Here is a 20,729-nt window from a genome sequence, read left to right on the forward strand (position 1 = left end):
TTTTTTCTTTCCAATTTCTTAAAATTGTATAAAAATAAAGGATTTCCACAAATGTGGGCTAAAGGTAAACCAATAGTACTTCTATGCTTAGGATCAGCTGTTGGAAATGTGGTTGACAGCCACAAGACCAGAAATAAACCTCTAGTGATTCTTTAGTTTAACATTTAAAAGACATGAAAACTTCTGTTTATAAAATTGACCCCATACAGAATGGAACAGCTCAACTAGCAGCTGTTTATTATTACTTTTTAAAATAATGGTCCTAAATTTAAAAATAAAATCAAGTACTTCCTTTTATGATTTTCACATTATAAAACTGCACCATTCAAAATCTGTGGCCAGGGAATCCCCTTTGCAGTAAGACAGTTTCTTTTAATAGTCATCGAGTGTGTTTTCCAGGAAAACATTCCTAACATCCAGTATGGAAGCCAGCTCCAAAATGTGCTTTTGGAGGTGAGGGTTCTCCACCGTTTCATCTCTTGGCAGCTGAGGATAAGATTCAGGATAATTTCGAGTCTCCTGCTAGATGACAGTGAAAACAAAGAGAATGAGACACTCATTTCTTTCACACCCTCTAGGAAGAAGACTGCAAAATGCCAATTTCACCCTAATCTGTTTGGTAAGGCACAGAGAGAGAAAATATTCTAGAATTTTCAGTTTTCTCTTTCCATTGACTCAGAGATGGTCACAGTGGCAAAACAAATGCCTGTTCACCTGAGATAGTTACTGGTATGTTTGCTGAGGCTTTGCAGGAAAAAAAAAAGGAAACCACTGAAAAAGACAAAAAAATATTCACCTTGTACTTACCTACTAGGCTGGAGTTCATTTCTTGAAATTACAGACATGTAAGCATCTCCAGTGGGAGATTCATCTCATCCTAAAACAAATATCTAAGACACTGGGGGCAAATCTCTCCACACTAACACAGACCTACTTCTTTTCCCTGGTATCAGAGCAGCCCAGGTAGCTGACTTAGGCTTGGAGAGCTGCTGGATGTCTCCAGTTCCACAGCTGAATACTGCACCTTTCAGTGCTCCACTCCCATTTTTCCCTGCAGTGTTTAAAATGGAGCAGGCAGTTTACATGCCAACACTCACATAAAATGGTGTAGATCCAGAAGCAGACTTCTCTGTTGGCACAGCTTTAACCGACAGGGAGGCAAAATACCATCTTCCTATTTAGTGTATTCATTTACACTTCAAAGACCTTTCAAAACCCATTCACATGAACACATTGCAGAAATAATGACCCACTCCTCCCCACTTCCTCTTATATTCTTGTTCTATACCTTTTTGCTTGTGTAGAAACAATAATCTTAGGTTATTAAGAGGAATTTTTCTAGCAGACAGGGCTGTCCAGAGTGACATAACTGAACTGGAGTGTGCCTGCCGCGTTATGTCCAGGACTGAGGCTCCTGCAAGTCAAAGGCTTTGTGCCTTTGGAGAGACACAAAGGCACAGCCTCAGTGCAAGCTGCAGGAACAGCATGTGAGCATCAGTCACCTTTCTGAGGTCACAGGGACCTGCTCAGCCCTTGGACCCTCCCACCTGAGCCAGGGCAGTTCTACGGCCCTGGCCTGGAGTTCCCACAAAGGCACACACATCCCTGCATACCCGGAAGATTTTGTGCATCCTCATAGTAGCCGAACAGAAGATAAATCTTGTGAGAAGCAAGCGAAGAAATTCATCCCCAAAAAACTGAAGAAAGGACTGATCTGTACAGAAGACAAAGAAAGCTCAGTTTAGAAAGGCTCCAAACTCCCCGAAAGGCTCAGCTGTGCCTGGCCAGGCCGTACCTATGGACCGGGAGTGGGTCAGCAGCTGGGCAATGTCCCGGTTGATTTTTCTGAGGTAATCCTGACACTTCTCCCACAATCCTCGGCGCATGCTTGATAATCCAGAGACAAACAGGAATGCCATTAACGGATTGTTCAGAAAGAGTGTGAAGAGGCTACCCCGCTGAGACTGATCTAAAAGGAAAAATAAATCAATAGACAAAGGGATACATTTGGCACATGAAACAGAAACAGTGTCCCTGCCACAGAACGAAGTCGCTCACCTGCTAAATTCCGTCACAGAGGAGCTACTCCTGTGTGTTAGTTACACCTTCTCTCGTGCAGACCTGATCAATGACTGGCAATAAAGGCTTGCTGGAGACGTGCATTAACACCAAGACACCTTAACTGACTCTGCTCCCTTTCTGGGAGCAATAAAGCTGCCCAGAGTTGTAATAACCACCCTCACCCCACACTGGGCTGGCCACTTCCTCAAGCTCCGTGTAGGAGAGCCCTTGCTCCTAGCACTTGTTGGAGCCATCTCTAGAAATATCATCAGTGTTGGAATAAATTATTTACCACATGCAGTAAATAAACTTTATCATACTACTTTGGGGACTGTTAACCTGATTTAGGGGTTACACAGCAGTGAAAAGCTGTCTTTTCCTGAGGAATCTATGTTCTGCTGGGGATAGATACATGATGCAACTGCAGCTTGTTGGGAAATGCAATACTGCACATACCTTGTAATGCTTTTGGATATGCTGTTGGAGAAAGCAAGCACACCAATGGTTGTCCAAATAAGTTTGTGAAATTCTGTAACAGATAAGAATTTTGAAGTATTGATGGTCACTTTGCTTGCCTTGAATATCCAGCAAGTCAAGGGTACGAATCATATTAATGACAGAAGACACTAATGCCCCTCTCACAGCTCAGCATTGGCAATGAGCCTGACAAGTTCACTTACTCAGAGATCACAGCACAGAAGGAATATAACCAACTACATTTTAAAGGAATTACAATTCTCTCATTTCATTGCTACTGATGGCAGACACTAATTTCATGGAAATATGGCTTTCAGTAGTAACACGTTACTTGAAAAAAAAAATCACGTTCTGCAGTAAAAGTGAAAGCAATTGGGTTTAGCATCTTCCCTCAACACCAACTGAACTGCCCAGTCAAAACCATTCATTTTCCCTTTTCTTTCTAGCAGGAGGAGCTATGTCTGATGAAACAGGAGGGCCCAGAAGAGAGAAGTTTTAAAGTAAGTTTCCTTTAAAGCAAGTATGTCACAACCTTAACATGTGCTGTACTGAACCCTCATTTTACAACACTCATTTCATGCCTCTTTCACCAGCACCTTAAATATTGCCAGTGTCCAATTGCACAAGAATTTGTCCAGAACCTGGAACACCAGCATTGTCCAGCTTCACCAACATTTACCTGATAACCAATATTTACCTGGTAACAGTCCTACTGTGTATCTGCCTGGTGGTAAACAATTATCACAAAGGGAAAAAAGCCAAAAATCATGCACACAACCTCATTAGCTTTGTCACCAGAACAGCTTTCTTAAAACTGAAGGCTTGCAAAGCTATAGAAAATGTGATTGTGTTTGCATCCTCACAGAGCTCAGACTCAAACCACGCCTCCAAAGCACCCGAGTGCCACACACACATCTGCAGATTAGATTCTTAAAACTGCAGTTTACAAGTGTAAGACACAACACCAGAAGTATTTCCTTGTGTAGAATCCTCAAAAAGCTAAAAAGATTAACTCCTTTTTGACCTCTGCATAATTCAAATGAGCTTTGCCTTCCAGGCAGTATATTTCAGTTATATTCGTTTTACAGAATTAATTGATCTAAATCTGCTAAATACTAGAGACAGAAATCTAGTCTAATCAAAATAAAACATTTCCCATCTCTGACAGAGCGCTGAGTAGTGCTAAAAACCCTTCTAGTTCATTAGGAGCCCAGGGAAGACTGATAATGCTGGATACTAAGGTTTGGTCTCTAAGGAGGAAACAAAGACAATTCCCTTGCAGACAGAAACTACAGGCCAGCCCAGAAATTGGTGAAAGAAACATTTCAAACTCCAGGAGTCACTCCAGACACTGCTGGTTTGAATCATACACACACTGGCAAGGTTTTACCTTCTCCAGTAACTCGTATGCTCAGTACCACGAGCAGACTGACATGTTTAATTAATTCCATCCTGTGTCACTCAGTTACAGACCAAAGCAGACACGCCACCAGTGAGAACAACCCTGCAAGTCCAACAGCCAAGAGCACCCCTGGGTCACTTGCGGGTCTCAGGCAGCGTCTGAGAGCACTCTGGACTCTGTCCCAGCAGAGGTTAAGCCAGGAAAACCTGCCCTGCAGTCCAGATGTTGACAGCAGGTCTGGATAAGGAATGCCCTACCCTTGTGGACAACTCCAAAAAGGATAAACTCCATTTTGTTTCAAAATTGACTGTTTTCTTACTTGAGTGTTCAAGTTTTCCAACAGAAGTGTTCCTGATTTTCACAATGCATGTCATGTACATCTCTTTCCAAGAAAGAACTGCCCATCATCTCCAAAAGAAATCACTTCACATTCAAGCTTTGCTAAGCTAAGTATTCATACCACATCACTGACAAAGGCCTTGCATTCTCACTGGCTGGAGGTTTTGGTTTGGTTTGGTTTTAAGACTCTGCATTTGACCATGATCCTAGACAACCACAGCTACAGGAAGATATTGATTTAAAAATATTATTTCATCCACATATGCAGTGGTAACCTTCAAGAACACACAGCCATCTATATTTAAATGGAAGTGTTAAAAAAAAAATTCACGGCTTTCAGTAGATATGCTCGATTTGCAGTTATCTTCCACTTTCAGCTAAATATACAGGGGAGGAAGCTGTTCAAGTGCCGCTGATTTGACAAACTGGCAAGTCACTTCCTGGCAGGACTTACTTTCAGTCATCACCATTTAAGTCCTCCAGAGAGAGGGAGAGGACGGGGATGCGTGCAGGAGAGCAGGAATGGGCTGCAGAAAAAGATGTGTGAGCAGTTGCTGTTCCTGTCGGTACTGCTGGCAGTGACATTTAAATGTCAGGATAGCTCCTGTCCTATCAGGAAAGATCAGAGCAGCCATGTGGAAAAAAGTCAGTAGTGACTTCAATTCCTCACACGGTCGCACAGAACCTCTTTGCTGGTGCCAGCACTTGAGCCTCCAGACGCCTCCCAGCCCACCCGGGGACAGTCACGGCACAGCCCCGTCAGGGCACTCTGGGGACAAGGACCCCAGCACAGCGACAGGCAGGAGTGTACAAGGGCTGGAAAACACTGACCTTGAGAGCTCTGCCACGTACCTTCAGTGGAAAACAAAACAAGACACCTACACCAGTCCCCTCACATGTCTGCCTATGTTCAGTAGCAAGAGATGGCAGAGGTGAATGTCACTTCTGAAACGCTGGATGTATTTCTTTTTAGGTTCCTTGTGCTCTGGGTCAGTGTTCCTAGCAGCCACTTCTATAATCCTGTCCTGAAATACTTCCAAAACTCACATTTCTGTGCTCCTTCCACACAGGCAGAGCTGGATGCTCTGCATCAGCTGTGCTGAACAGACTGGTGGGTTTTACACCCCTGTCAGCTCACTGCAGAACAAGGGAAAGAAACTCAGTGGAGGTTACAGAGTTGCTTGCTGTCAAACAAATAAAGAAATTATCAAATTTAAATGTAATACAAAAAGCAAATTCTACTGTAAACACTTGACATTATTCTCACAAGACCTACAAATCTACACGTGGAAATCCATTGCCCCAAACAGGTCCTTTGCTCTAAGCTTTGCACAGAACCCCAGTCTGTCCAGAGCTGGTATCCCTTGCTCTCTTACAGAGCTGATCCACTTGACATCTTTTAACAATTCTATTGGAGAGGAAGGGAGTAAAGAAAACAAAACCAAACCAAAACCCGAACACAAGCCATACTTTTTCCCCTGAAATGAAACCAATCCCCCTAATGTTATACTGGAATGCATGTCAGGAAAGAGCAGAGGGAAATAAATCCCTTCCAAATGCTCACTTTCTCAGAAAAACAAGTAAATCATTCCAATTGTGTTTCCGTCCATGGAAATGGGGAATTCAAGAAAAAACAGATTTGCTCAGAAACTCAGCGTGATTAACTTAAATATAGTGGTGTTTAAAAAGCCCTCTGAGATACATTACACTACAACAAACCAAAGACCCAACAGAGAGGCCAGATCATTATCTGGCTGTCAGGCAGAAGCTCCCTGGCTCGATACAGAACTATCCTGAATCACACTGACCACTGATTTAGTACCTCTCCTTGGCCAACACATGCCTTCAAAACAAACAGCACAGCCTGTGGACACTGAACAAGGCACAAGCTCCTCTGGCCACTAGACGTCCCTGTTCCTCCTCCAAAATACAGTTCCTTTCCCTCACTGCACATAATGGAGCTATAAAAAGGAACACAGAAGAAGTGGCACTTTCCCCAGATATAGCACATTCTTATTATCCCATTCATGAACGAAATAAATGTGTCATGCTCTCCAGATTCAACTGGCCACGAGTGCAATGCCTGCTTCTGCATTACCCGAACTGCAGATTCCCAGAGGTGATTTGGCATGGAGCAATTCTACTGTAAGTCCAGAGCACCCTAGGAAGGAGGCTCAGTGTTCAAGCAAACACCACTCTACAGTAACACTGCATGCTAATTTGAGGCTTGCTACTTCCTTGGTTCAGACACTTTTCAGACACAGACACCCCGTGTTTTTTAAGATCAGGCTCAATGCTTTGACTTCCCTTCTGCTGCTTAAAAGCAACTGAATGTTGGATGACTGGAAGAAAGAAAAGCACATTAGTTATCTCCCTCCCCCATGCACACACACCGAGATTTGTCTTTGGTATAAAACAAAAATAAACCTCCCACCAGAGACCTTGGAAATCTTGAACCTTTTTTCCCTCCAGGAGGATTTATTACTTTCCAATGAGCGGCTGTTCATGTGCTTCTCCTTCTTGTTCCTATTCATAGGGTCAGATCCTGACTAGCATGCACAACCTCAAAAGAAAAGAAAGACTGAATACAAACTGTTTAAAAAAAATAGCCCGTTAAAAGAGTAAGCTAACTAGGGGTTGGCACTGTATCCTACCATACAAGGAGCTGCCTCCAGGGGCCTTACCTTGTAGGCAACGCTGTTGGAAGAGTCCACGATGATGAACAGGGGCTTTCTGGTGAAAGGGTAGAGATCTCCAGGGTGAAGGCTGCAAAGAGAAAGGGACAGCTCAGAGCACCGCAACTGCTGCACAGCTCTGACACTGCAAGCGTCTCAGACACACAGCTGCCCACAGCCAGATAAAAAGCAGACAGGTTCCCCATGCCCCAGTCCCCTGATTCCTTCTCGGAGCGCAACAGCACAACTAGTGTCTAAATACAGGTTGTGGGACTTCTTAGTTCAGGAGCTGTTTAACTTCTTGAGAAGCCATCCATCACTGATCTGAAGTTTGCCAGTAATTAAGAACTTATGTCCCATAAGTAAAGTTGAAGTGTTTAAACAATCATTTAAAGTTGCGTAAGTTGCACATTCATTTCTAAGTGTTCAAGCCAATCTCCATTACGATGTCCTGCACTGAGGAGGTTGAATTCCAGAGGCATTGATGCATTTTTCTCTATTAAAGACAAACTCCTGTGAATTTGCAGGTGTGCACCACGACACTCACCAGTGCATCTCCTTGTAGGACTGGTTGCGCTTGTGGATCGCGTCCCCATTGATAATGTCCCGGTTACTGTTGGTCAGCACACCCCCAAAATCGTACGGACCTTCATGTGGAAAAAGGAAGCTAAAATCAGCAGGGGGAACTCACCTCTGCTGGACAATGAATGATTACATGGAAGGGAGGAAGCAAGGACAAACCCCAGAAAACTAAGGGAACCTGAACTACTGCAGTTGTAAGGAGGGGAGAGAGGAATGTGGAGACCTCACTAACTATATATTCCTTCTTATGCTTTTTTAGCATATCAGTATCTATCAGATAGAAGCAAGAAATGCAACTTCGTAACTTTTAATTTAATTATTCACTATTTATCCACAAACATAATGCAAAAGATCCAAATACTGGCTCTTGTTACGCTATAGAGAACAAAGATTAAAACCCATTACACATCTGACACAGGAAAATCAATACCTTTGTAAAATTACTGTATGAGTTTGCATATTCCAGATTCAGAATTTGGTAAAAAAATAAGGCTAAATGAATCAAAAAGACTAGAAATACTACTGTCATTTGCAGTTCTAACACTGCAAAGGGGAGAAGAGAGAACTGAGAGAATGACAAAAGGACGAAACAGTTTTAACCAGATTTAAAATCTGTAGCAAAGGTTTGTATTTCAAGATTTCAAAGTCAGAATTCACAACTTTCACATGCATACGCCCTGGACACGTGCTCCCACACGTAAGCTGAATATTCTGCCAAATTTGCAAAACTGAGCTACCCCCTGAATGTCTGATGGAGAGCAAAGTTGAAAGCAATGGCTATAAAATATATCAAATCCTACAAGATACCAAGAAATATTTCTGCCATTGGTATGGGTATGAAATGCCACTAACGTTAGTAAAATAAAGTATTAGGGTTTCCTCATTCTGTCATACATTTGCAGACTTGGCTGACCCATATTTGGCCACCAAATGCAATTTTTTCAGGTTTGGATACAAGACGCCTTTCCATTTAAGGGAAGCTTTGGGGATACAAAATCAGGAACAGAACAAACATTAATTTAGCACTGTTACAAACACCTCACGTGGTCTGCCAAACACACGGCTTGCAGGCGATGCACAGTGCAACTTGCAGCTGCTCTCCCTTTTAATAAGGCAGAACTGTGTGCAGACCACACCACCTTATTAAAAGAACGCAGTTGTGATGGACTCATTAAGTGAAAGCTGCACTCTGGCTGTGCAGCTCTTCAGGTGACCGAGCCTGGATGCCTCTGCCACAAGGTCTTAAGCTGAAACAACACATGCAGAGAGGGGGACATACCACAGGCTTTAGAGAACACACTTCAGTTAGGACCTATCACCAAGCTGCAGCAAGAAGTAAAATGTTAAAAGCATTTAAAAAAATCACTGCCACCATCCAAAGCTGACAGGGATTTTTTTTCTTTTAACATTTTGAGAGCTCTATAAATCATGCACTGGGGAGGACAAAGCATGCATCTTATAAAGGAATGCAAGTCTCAAACAGATGAGGTTTTTACAATATTTAGGATGTTAAAAAGTTATTTTGATTCTTTTCTTGAATTATATAAACAGATCTTTGGACTGTGTTTACTTCAGCCAACCAGTTTTCAGCTTTTACAATGCAGCTGCATCCAAATATTCTGCTAGATTGCAAAGAACAGGAGGGTGAGGTGAGGGGAATTGTCAAAAATCATGAGAAGGGCTTGAATTGTCAGGTTAATGAGCGTGCAAATAGACCAGTCCCTGCAGCTGCTCGAGTCCTTTCACCACCCATCTCCTGGCCACACGATCTCCTGGTGCCGGGGATTGGAAAGAATCACAGAGTGCCACTGAGCCATTTTATGAACTTTGTGCTGATGCATCAACTGAGCCACGTGGTCTTCAAAATTGGGAGGCTTTTAATACTCCAGATGCATCAAAAACTGGGTGTGTCCTTTGAAAAGTTCTCAGGTTAATGCACACTAATTAAAACACAAAGATTTAATTACTGTTTGTGGAAAATAAAGGCTATCTTACGAAGTAGACAGGAGAATCGAATTGACTTGTCTTTTAAAAGGAGCTTTGTGACATCTTTCTTGGTCACTTGTCCTGGAACATAAAGAGAATTCAAGCCCTGTTCATGACAGGGAGCATTCCTTTATTGTACCTTCACTATCCGAACGACCTGATGGGAACACGCCCGTGGCAGACAGGTAAATCAGCAGCACACTGTTTGCAGGCAGCTCCTGGAACGCAAACAAGGGCACAAGTGGCAAGGGAAGAAAGGTAAAAGTTTATTTTAATACTGAATCATCACCTTCATACATACATTGTCATTATAATTGTGCTACTACTCCTGCTTCTGGTTTCCCTCCACTCTGCTCTTGGTACATGGATTTGCCCTGCCCCACCACACACAACCCTTCCAACAGATCAAAAGCGTCACCTGATGAAATGTCTGTAACTTTTCTCCGCACAAACCTCCAGGCTGATATCAGAGCTCCAAGCAGCACTGAGAAAGCATCTACTTACACACAGACTCTTTTACCATCTATCCAGATCTGAAGCTTTCCAAGATACAGAACCCAAAAGCTGCCAAGATCCACGCAGACCCCAACTCTCAAACAATTCACAAAGGAAGCTTTGTTTACAGTTCAAATAGGATACAGGGCTGGAGACTCAGCAGCTACACAGTGCTCGAGAGCAACAATTTCCTGATGTACTTCCCTGATTTTGGATTTTTCTGTTCTCCAGATCAGGGCTGATCCACATTTCATTCAGTTTCACATACAGTCCTGGATTTTTTTTTTATTACAAATAAATTCACCGATTTCACAAACCTTAAATGATGCTGCTAAAAATGTATATAGCTGGCTGAAAGTTGGTTTATAAAGTAAGTATTTATGGGGGTTTTCCCGCCTGGCTGGTTTCTCTGTTGACTCCTGTTAAAAGAAAGAAACAAAATACTACTCAAAAAACCCCAACCACCAGATATTATCAAAGCAGTTTCATAACCCTCTAAATTTCTGTTTATTAGAATGTTCATTTCCAGCACACTTCCCACACAAATGGGTCTGCCCATTCTACATTTCCTACTACACAGTAAAGCAAGATGCACAGTATTCAAACCAGAACTTTATATTATCCCTCACTGAAACTTGCTAACTAAATCTTCCTTCGTCTTTAAAGTATCACCCAGGAACTGAGTGACAAAATTCGCACTTCATCTCAATCAAATAAATTTTAAATCTTCGTATTCTCTTTTGGCTCCAGATAAAACACTTTATGCTTTCTCTGAAGGGGACATTAACTTTCAGATGACTCAGTAATCTGATGAGTCCATGGGTTTGAGCTACTCTTCACTGTATCTAGTAAAAGTTACACCACCTTTACTAACCTGCTCTGCACAGTGACAGTACTGAAGGAGTACACTACTTAAAACCAATCAATCAAACAAAAAAACAGTTAAGATGTGTTGCCAGGTTTGTTACTGGAGTGGAACTCACCTGCATTCCAGGTTTGTTCATTTGTGACGCCAGGTTCATCGGTTCCCTCTCCAGGGCTTGCAGCATTCGGAACATGTCGATTGTTAATTCACTGAACTTGACCTGCAAGAGAGTCAAACAGTTTATTCTGCCAGATACCCATTAAACAGAATTTCTCTGGAATTATCCAGCTAAGAGACTCCACTGCACACCTGAGAGACCATTCTCTCTCAGGGATCTGTCAGTGTCATCTTTGAATCTCTAAAGAGCTGTGAATGACTTCTAGTAGAGCTCACAGAGGACAAAGTCTATTTGTTACTGATCTACCAGGCCAAGTCACTGCACTGCAGACCCCTGCATCCAAATTACAGGCTTCTCTGGCATGTGTACAAATCAGGTGCTGAAAGGGCTATGTACCATGAATTCAGACAAAATCTGACAAAGACACACTAAGTGTAGTTTAAATACAACTCCCTTGCTTACCTGAAGAGAGCTCAGAGAGAAGTAATGAAATTTGTACAACTTCACTACCATTATCATCTAAAAAACAGGACCCAGAATGTCTTTTGAAAACCACTTCCTGTTGCCACTGAAGTTGCAACAAGCTGGAGTGAGTCATATGAAAGCTTAAGTCAAGCTTTTACTAGACATATCTTAGAAGCCTCACATGCTTGAATGTTGTCACAAACAATCCAGTATATGAAAATCAATTGTATCTACTTAACTGACATGTTGAATATAAGCAATAAGAGGTCAGTACCAGAGGTCTAATATCTAACATTTTTCATTTTTAGCTCTTATTTCTGAGAACCCTCTTCCTCTTGCTGCAACTGCAACCATCAAAATAAAAATATTTCAATGTTCTCCTTTGTTGGAATCTCTGTTGTATAATCAGAAGGGATGTCATGGGGGGGAATCCAAAGATGCAAACCCAGGTGCCCAGAATTTCCTTTACCTGGTTGTTGCAGTTCCCAATAATGAGCGCATCTGCAAGAGCAAGCTGTCCCACTATCATCCCCTGCTCCAGCAACGGAGCTCCCGTCTCAGAAAGCCTGTTAGAGGTGATTACAATGGTGTTGTCATCATTTAAAACCATGACAGGGTCTGCCTAAAAAAAGCAACCAGAATAAATCAAGAATTCAGGAAAGCATACAGATTTGCAGTCAGAGAGAAGTCCACAGGTCTTGGCACTTACAATAAACATTTCACAAGTGAGGCAGATTTTTTAAATTACTTTGCCATACATGTATTAATATATTTGTATGCAGGCTACAGGACAATGCCTTCCCACCTGGAAAAGCAAAGTACTTAGGGACTGCAAGAAATACATGGTACAAGCACATGAAGGTACAGCAAAGAGAAAAGCATACTGCCTCCAATGACATGGACTCTGCTTCAGCTTCTCTATACCTGAGGAGTCAAATATCATCAACAACCTTACAAATTCATGCTGAATAAACTAAATATTCCTACTTTCATAATAATTCTAGTTTGCCCATTTTAGCTTGCCTTCCCTTTGTAAAAATGAATAGCAAAGGAGGCAAGTGAATGATAATGCTGCCACCCATTCTGGCAATATTTAAATAGTCCTGTGAACATGAGTCAGTGATTAATGGGACAGGCATACTGTCCCCGCACTGGCACACCTGCTTCCCTCACAGACATGGTGATACAGGAACACTTCCATCAACAAGACAGAAAACTCTGAAACAACTACAGGAAATGGTATTCTCACCTCAATAAATGCTGCCACTTCCTGAAGAACCAGGTTCCACTCCACCTGATCTTCAGTATTGAAACGGTGAGTGTAGTCTTCAATTTCATCTGACAGCTCCTGATGTAAACAGTTCAGAGACAGACACAGTCACTCCTAAAACCAGACTTTAACAGGCAGTCAGTAATCTTACATTTGGTTAGCTGTGCTGGCCTTTAAGAATAATAAATAAATAAATTCCTTGAGAACATATGCAGCACACTCCTGACTAACATGCCAGCCAAAACGCGCTCTTTCAGCAGACAGAATGCCAATGTTACACCGAGTTCTGGCAATGCAAATTGTCTTTTACGTAGGTCCAAATGCAAAGAATATCTGGAGTTAAGTATAATTATCCCACTCACAGCTATGTCACTGGTTATTACCATAAGCTATGGATACCAAGGACTCAAATTTCAGCTTGCAAGTAACTTTAAATACATTGAGAAAGGGGATGGTGTGGCTGGTTTAGCTGTGCTAAGCTAAGCCTGCAGTTCAAAGGAGCTGTGACACAGACAGCAATGCAACCTACACAAAGCTGTCAAGCCCGGGAGCTGCTTGAAGCGAGGTTGTCAGAGGGGCTGGGAAGCATATGCTGTGGGGAGCAGCTTGCTGTTCCTTTGCTGCACTTCCAGGGCACCTCCCTGTCTGGGCTGCAGCGATTGGAATATTTTTACTTGCTGTTCAAACAATGCTACCAAATCACTTGATCTTAAAGTGTTATTATTAAATGTCTGAATCACAGAAGGTATTCCCTGTGCTGGATGTCAGATAGACTAGAAAAGCAAGGCTCAGCCATCTCCTACCCCTCAGCACCTTTATCCTGATTTTAACATACCTTTACAAGGTCCTTCACAACATCCATTTTGTTGAGCAGGAGACAAACCACGATAAACCTTGCATAGTAACGCAGCTTCTTAACCACTAATTCGGGCCTAGACACAACAAGAACATCACAGCCAAATTTGAGATTAGAATAGAACAGAGGTAGGTAGCAGGGGTAAGGAACAGGAGTTTAAGACCAGAGCAGGACTGAACACCTGCAGATTAAGAGTTCTGACTGAACTCAGGTGGTGATAATAGCTACCTGGCTGCTTGGAGGTTTAGTTAAAACTGAGTACAGAGACATAAAAAATAATTTAAGAAAGCCACAGCCTTCTTACATGTCAGGGGCATGGGAGTCAGGTACCACGGCTGGCTCTTCAAACCTTGCTGTACTGCAGCACGAGCTGATGTTCCCCTGAAAGGCCTGATCAGAATCAAACAGATTCCTCTGCCTCAGCCCAACTGACCCATCTTCCACTCACAGCATTCTGGGTCCCAGCACTGATACTACCTACACAGGATTCAAACTGACAAAACTGTGGGGCTAATGGCTTTCTATCCAGGACCAGGTAAAAGAATATTCTTTCAGTCATACAGCTAACCTCTTATTTATCCTGAATTTTTCAATCGTAGCAGAAGGATTAAAAGAAACTCCTGTCAACAACACAGGTTCTATCCCAGTTATGCTCCTACAGTTTACAGCTCTTTGCTGCCTCCATACACCTTCCTAGTCTCAAAAAAACAAAGGCCTCCATTCAGACATACCTGTCTTCTTTGTTGACTTGGGAGTAGTAGGACCTCTGCCTGATTGCTGAGTAGAAGGAGAAAGCCTCATTGAGATAGCTGGTTTCAGAGGTGCGCAAGCTGCAGGGGAACAAGGGGATCAGCTCACTGCCTCAGAGGGAAAGCCACGCCAAACCCTCCCTTCCTGCCCCCTCAGCCATCCTGTGCATCCACGGCAAAACTCCCTCCTCAAGTACCATCGTATGAAAGCCAGACTCATTCTGGAAAGGCAGATGTCAGAGCTTGGATCCCATTTTAGGTAACAATCAAAGCTGCCCATCTTGCACCCACACATACAGGTGATGGGTTCACTGAACAGTCTAAAGGGACCCTAAGCTCCCAAACTCGTAAATCACACTTTTGCACAACATTCCGATGCAGCACACATGGAAGACACTTTGGAGGCAGGAGCGAAGTCCTTGGGCAGTACCAGTGTGACCAGCAATGTGGCACCAGCCTCACAGGGGCCTTTCCCTGCAGCACCCCATGCAGTCCCCAGGGCCCTCATTCAGAAACTGGCATTGTGACTCAGCCCAATCACTGATTCCTCCTGACTGAGCATCCAGACATTTGGCATGCAGCTGCCACTAACCCTGCATTGCCCACTGCATCCTCTTCTGTGCTTACTTACTAATAATGGTAATAGAGCTGCCCAATCTTGGAAGCAATTTCCCCAATTTGCCACCTCTTCAACCCATACCGATTGTCCAATACTTGTCTATGTCGCAAGAGAGAAAAGAAAGATTAAAAGGATTCCCAAATTTCCCAGAACATCCCACCAGACAAGACAAAGAGCCATTGCAGGGCCAAATTCAGCTTTCATTACTGGTGCAGCATTGCCAGCAGTTGCAGCATTGCCAGCATTGCCAGTTGGCTCACAGAGCCAACAGCACACACACCCCACAACAAGGGCCATTTATCTTGCATAAACTTGCAAGAACCAGACATAAGTGTGTTGCACAAAATACACACAACAAAAGGTCACAGCTTCCCAGGAGAACACTCAGACTATGCAGCCAGAGGAAGGTGTGAAGGATCAGAGCCCATGCAGCAGCAAGAGACTTCACACCATTCCAGATTCTGCTCTGCAGAATCCATCACCTCCTTGGTAAGAAATTAAAGCACCTCACACTCAGGTAAAGCAAAAGGGTTTGTTAAAAAAGTCACACTGAAAACTCTGCAACATTTTAATTCAATAGACTGTGAGCACTGCAGGAAGCTGCTGTTCCCTCCCTTCATGCTTGAACAACACAGTGAAATCTCAATCTTAGCTGGGGCCCTGGGCATACCAGAGATTAAAGCTGCACTTAAACCCACACAACGCATCTGCCTACAACATTCCCTTACCGGTGCTGCTGTTGGAACTTCCAGAGCTTGGTGTAAACATCAAATGTTCGCCCGAAATAGGATTGCCACTGCTTCTGCCCATACTGAGGTAAATCCCTGCAAGAGACAGTGACAAAAGCAGAATTAGGAAGCAGAATCCAGTCAGCCCAACATGACAGGAGCATGTCTGTGCCAAAGTCAGAACAGCTTTGTTCAGGATTCACCCGGCATACTTTAGAATTCTGCCTGCACCCAGAACTACAAGAACCATGATTCCCAGAGTTTCTCAAAACCTGTTGTTATTGGATCTCTCCAAATAGGAAATGACCATGTTCCTACAAGCAACAGGTGTTTGAAAACATCTTACAATCTTGCTAAAAGAGAAGTAATTTTATGGTTATATCCACAGAAAGACAAACTGGACTCTTGAAATATCGTAATAAAGAAAAACCCTACCCAAGAGCAAGCAGAATAACCCAGTGGAAATCAGTTAGTTTGGACTGATAATATTTATTGTTACTCATTAAGGAAATAATCTTTTTCAAACAGATAAGGCTGTTTCAGAAACAGAGCCAGTGACATCACAAACAAAACTGCTGCCCCAGTGTCACCAGGTCAGGGCAGCATATGGATGCTCACAGCTAACATTCACTGGATTCTGTTACACCATTACCACATTTGTCACCCTCTATCTCGCAGTTAGTGACATGACACAACCTGAGAACTTCTGGATTTTTCCTGTCAGTTTCCAGTGCTACAAGGTGAGTCAGTCAACCCAGTTCAGTTCTGCTCTCCTATCTCCCCTTGATTTCCATGCTGTGGTATATTTCCACCCCACAACTATGATGTATTCCTAAGGATTTGGGCATTAAAGGTTTGTGCTCTCAACCCTCACTCCTCCCATCTCCAGGGAGTGACCTGAATCTTGAAACAAATGCAACAGAGGAGACAAAACCCCTGAGTCCCACTGAGCACATGTTCCCTACACATCTACACCAAGGCTCATTCAAAGAAGGTGCACAACTATACAAGTGGAAGTAGAACAGCTTTTCCAAGACAGCATCCTCTTTCATTTGACTCAAGATTGATTTCCGCAGGGAATGCTCTCTCAAATCACTGTGCTGGTTCATGTACCACCCTCAGCAGACAGAAGAGCAGCACATTCCACTTCCAAGCCTGGAGGGTAGAGACCAAGGGAAGCACCCCCTTTAGGAAACCTTGCCATGTCCTCTGAAAAGAGTCAGAGAAGCAGAGCAGTACACACCATTTCAGAGCAGCATTCTGGCCTCTTTCTGCTCACTGTAATTGCTTTAACAGCACCCGAGGTAGGAAAGGAAATTAATATTCCTCTGCTTGTCAGCCAACTGTACTTCCCACACAGCTTGAAGGGACCTAGCTCAGCTACTACAAGTAAAATGAATCCCTTACCAGCTACAGCTCTTACCAGCCTGGAAAAGCATTCCAGTACTTGGTGCAGATATTCCATGAAGATGCCAAGGAATCTGGGCAGAATTTTACTAAATTAAAAAACAAAAAAATCCCTTCAAACTTGCAATTGGCTGCTCAAAATCTTGCAACATATGTCGGTGTAGCAAGGGGTAAACAGGAATATAAATATGTGCTTCAGGGTACCAACATCTTCATTCAAATACAGCTCGATACAAACATATGCAAGTTTAAAGCATTTTCTGCAAGGAACGATTCACCACCTTCTCTTGTTGTAATAGATGTAAACATTTTAGCTAAACAAAAGAAGCTAAGGCACTGTCCAAACACACACCCAAGATACAGCGCAGACTTCAATATAGCAAGAGGTAGCTTTAACTTAATTAGCATATCCACAAGATTCAATGTTTAATTGTATTAAAAAAGAAGTGAATACAAATACAAAACAATACTAAAATGGATAATTTAAAAAAAATGATACAAATCAAAGTTCCCTGGCACTAACCATAGAATGACTGGATTAACAAGCTGACTTGAAGAGCCTTACCCATAGTAAAATGGCTTTCTAGGCCAAGTTGCTCAGGACATTTGAGCAAAGGTCTAACACATAGGAAAAAGAAAACACCCTTCTCTCAAACACCGAGAAGCAGGTACGTGCACAAACTAAGAAATAACCGGGTAACTATGGGCTGATCATGCTCATGCATGTATTCCCCATCAGTGAGCTAATTAATACGCTCTCTAAACCTCACCTGTCACCTACCCATTCCACACCTTCCTCTGCACAAGCCTAAACACTCTAACATAACCTAAACATAAAGCCCAGCTCAACTCACTGCACTGCGTTAGATTTGGGTATCTGAAAATCAGCGGTGTTTTAAGAAGCCTCTGTTAGTACAGTGTCCGTGCGTTTGGCCACTGCTGTCCGCAGCCGCTGCTGGGTGTCCACACGGATATTCCTCAAGCAGCGTGCTCGCCTAATTGCAGCTGGCATAGCTGCACAATACCATGGATTCCTCGGCTCCCCAGGGAACGGGAAAGATCTCCATGGAAACAGACAGTAGCACTTGTTCTTTTGATAGTATTCTGACATGGCTGTAATAAAACTTCATTTATGACAATACATTACTGAGGTTTCACTACAGCTTTTCACAGACAAGAGCTGCCCTTGCTGCCATCCCTTTACTGCTTTGTGCTGAACATCATGCATGCTGCTCCCATGTACCAAGAAATTTTGCCATGAGAAAACGGATGCATAAGCAAAAGAGGACATTAAGTGCAGTTTTTTTAATAGGACATGGGGATATGCACTATTTGGTGAGAAACAGCCCAAAAGAATCCCAAAGCCTCGGCTGACTGCAGAGTGGGCTTTTAACACAGCTCCTCCCACCAAAGGAGACAGGGAATACATGATCCAAATTGAGGACTAAAGACCTCTGTTATAGCAAGACATTTTGCTACTTCCAGATCTACAGAAGGACACCAGAGCAGTGAGGAGAGACAAAGGCAGCAAGTTTTCCTGTGGGGTGTGCCCAGCCCAGAACCGGTGGCAGGGGGGCACCTGCTCTGACTGGACACCACTACAGGAGGGATAAAGGGGCAGCCAAATGAATCCAAACGCAGGGGAGGGACTGGAGATTTCATTTAGGATAGTACAATAGCCACAATACAAGTGGAAACCATTTCCAATTTCTTGGCTTTTAAAACATTCCAAACAGGACATGAAGACACAAATTCCAATGTTCTAGAAGGATGAGTTTCTCCCCCTGGGTGCAGAAGACTGTTTCTTTTGCTGCAGTAGAGTGGCTGGTGGATAAATTTCACAGACAGTCCAGAACTTTATCCAACTCTTGCTGTACTCTTTGACTCCACAAAGACCAGCACTACTTACGTGCTCATAATCAATTCTCTGTCAGGAGTTCATTTCTGCCATGCTGCCAGATAACACTGGCTGAAACCCAGTTAAAGGTGCTGAGGTGTGCTTGGCCAGTGCCACATGGAAGTTGTCACACAGGGACATTGAAGATGTTGAGAGAGTCCTAGAGACTCAGCAGTGCACTTCAAAGAGGAAGGCTACAATAACTGTAAGTTTAATATTCAAAGCTTTAAACACATTCAGAGTTTTGACAGGTGATAAAAAGAGACAATTTCCTTTTATGTTCACAGGCTTGTAGTAGTTACAGGCTCCTGTTCCCACAACCTGAGCAGCAGTGGGATAACAGTGCTGTGCTGCACAGCCAGAAGGTCCCCCCTGAGCCTCCTCTTGTCCAGGCTGAGGCCCCCCCCAGCTCCCTCTGCTGCTCCTGGTGTTGGAGACATTTCCCTAGCTTTGTTCTCATCTCTGGATACACTCCAGCCCCTCAGTGCCTCTCTTGACATGAGGGGCCCAGAACAGGACGAGGCGCCTCACCAGTGCCCAGTACAAAGGGACAATCACTTCTCTAAAATATAGTTGTGGAAAGTCTTAATTCCTTGAAGTTTCAGGCTTCTTTGTGATACTGAACCCACTTAAGCACTTTTTAACATTTGAAAGAAAATAGTACCAGTGACAGTACACCATGACAAACTGCTTCCTTTCACCCTCCCTCTTCTCAGCCTTTTTCAAAAAAAAAAGCAAGTGGGAGTGGGGAAAGGGGAGAAAAGAGCCATTGGAACATACTTCATTAACAGTTTATTCTAACTTATGGCCCAGGGCACAGACACTAGAAAGACAACCCCCTCTGTGTTATCCTAGCAGGCACGGCCACAGGAGATGCTATCACTAGGAGCACGAGCACAAAGTACACTTTCGAGCAGCAACCTTGGCAGACCATCATATGTTTTCCTCAAATGCTGTATTTGGCATCTGTATTGGGAAGAGAGGAAGGAAATGCTACTGAAACAAAGACGTGGCAGGCTGAGCCCTCGCAATTTTTGGCAGCAGCAACAGCTAAGCAGCTGCCAACACAGCTATAGGCTCAGCTCCCTGTAGCTGAAGTGCCCAGAGGAGGTTTTGGGAAGGAAATCATTGCTCTCCTCTCCCTCTCCCATCACTTCTTTTCCATGAAACATGATAGGGGCAAGAGAATGGCATAAAACACAACACTGAAAGCCACCATCATCTTCAAAACAGAAGGTGTCAGGCATGCATCAAATACATTTATTATGCTGGAGGGAAAAGCAAGCAACTGGACTAAGAATTGGGATGCTTGCCAAGACATTTCCAGGTGAACTCCCCAGAGAACAAGCACTAACAGAGGAGATACCTGAGAATTATAACGTTGCTTTATCTTGTCATTATGCCCATGGAAATCACAGGTCTTAGAGGTGAAACGGTGGTCAAGTATAAGAAGTAACTGTGCCAGGTTACAGTAAGGACAGAGGCAGGTTCTGGAATGTTCCTATTTTCACACAGCAGAACTGGCTGCTTAAGCCCATCTCTCTATTTTTATTTGTCATACTTCATCCAAAGGTATTTTCCATTTTCTTTTCATTTAGCTGGACAAGAAGGTTTCTTTCTGGAAAAGTACCATGGATATACTGAGAAACTCCATCCCTCATCTCAAAATTTGACACAAGCGCTACCTCCCTCCATGGCAAAAGGAGGGACAGAATGGCTGGAGGTTCTCTGCCACCTC

General features: G+C 43.3%; 1 protein-coding gene across 13 annotated transcripts in view; it reads right to left on the bottom strand.

Annotated features, from left to right (window-relative positions):
- Nucleotides 1–215: 215 nt before the first annotated feature.
- SCAI (suppressor of cancer cell invasion) overlaps nt 216–20,729 on the bottom strand; it is a 33,327-nt gene continuing 12,813 nt past the window's right edge. For 10 of the 13 annotated variants that reach the window (XM_048325957.1, XM_048325953.1, XM_048325960.1 and 7 more), the window contains 15 exons: nt 15,688–15,783; nt 14,972–15,058; nt 14,323–14,421; nt 13,571–13,667; nt 12,715–12,813; nt 11,935–12,087; nt 11,001–11,102; nt 10,335–10,436; nt 9,662–9,740; nt 7,502–7,601; nt 6,964–7,045; nt 2,518–2,590; nt 1,796–1,969; nt 1,614–1,714; nt 216–522 (listed from right to left, as the gene is read on the bottom strand). In XM_048325957.1, coding sequence (XP_048181914.1) covers nt 373–522; nt 1,614–1,714; nt 1,796–1,969; nt 2,518–2,590; nt 6,964–7,045; nt 7,502–7,601; nt 9,662–9,740; nt 10,335–10,436; nt 11,001–11,102; nt 11,935–12,087; nt 12,715–12,813; nt 13,571–13,667; nt 14,323–14,421; nt 14,972–15,058; nt 15,688–15,783 — 1,594 coding nt within the window. In that variant the 3' untranslated portion in view covers nt 216–372. The remainder of the gene's footprint in view (nt 523–1,613; nt 1,715–1,795; nt 1,970–2,517; nt 2,591–6,963; nt 7,046–7,501; nt 7,602–9,661; nt 9,741–10,334; nt 10,437–11,000; nt 11,103–11,934; nt 12,088–12,714; nt 12,814–13,570; nt 13,668–14,322; nt 14,422–14,971; nt 15,059–15,687; nt 15,784–20,729) is intronic. The other 3 variants (XM_048325948.1, XM_048325949.1, XM_048325951.1) reach the window with 3 other exon arrangements.

This window comes from Corvus hawaiiensis, chromosome 21, assembly GCF_020740725.1.
Source record: "Corvus hawaiiensis isolate bCorHaw1 chromosome 21, bCorHaw1.pri.cur, whole genome shotgun sequence".
Taxonomy (NCBI): Eukaryota; Metazoa; Chordata; class Aves; order Passeriformes; family Corvidae; genus Corvus; species Corvus hawaiiensis.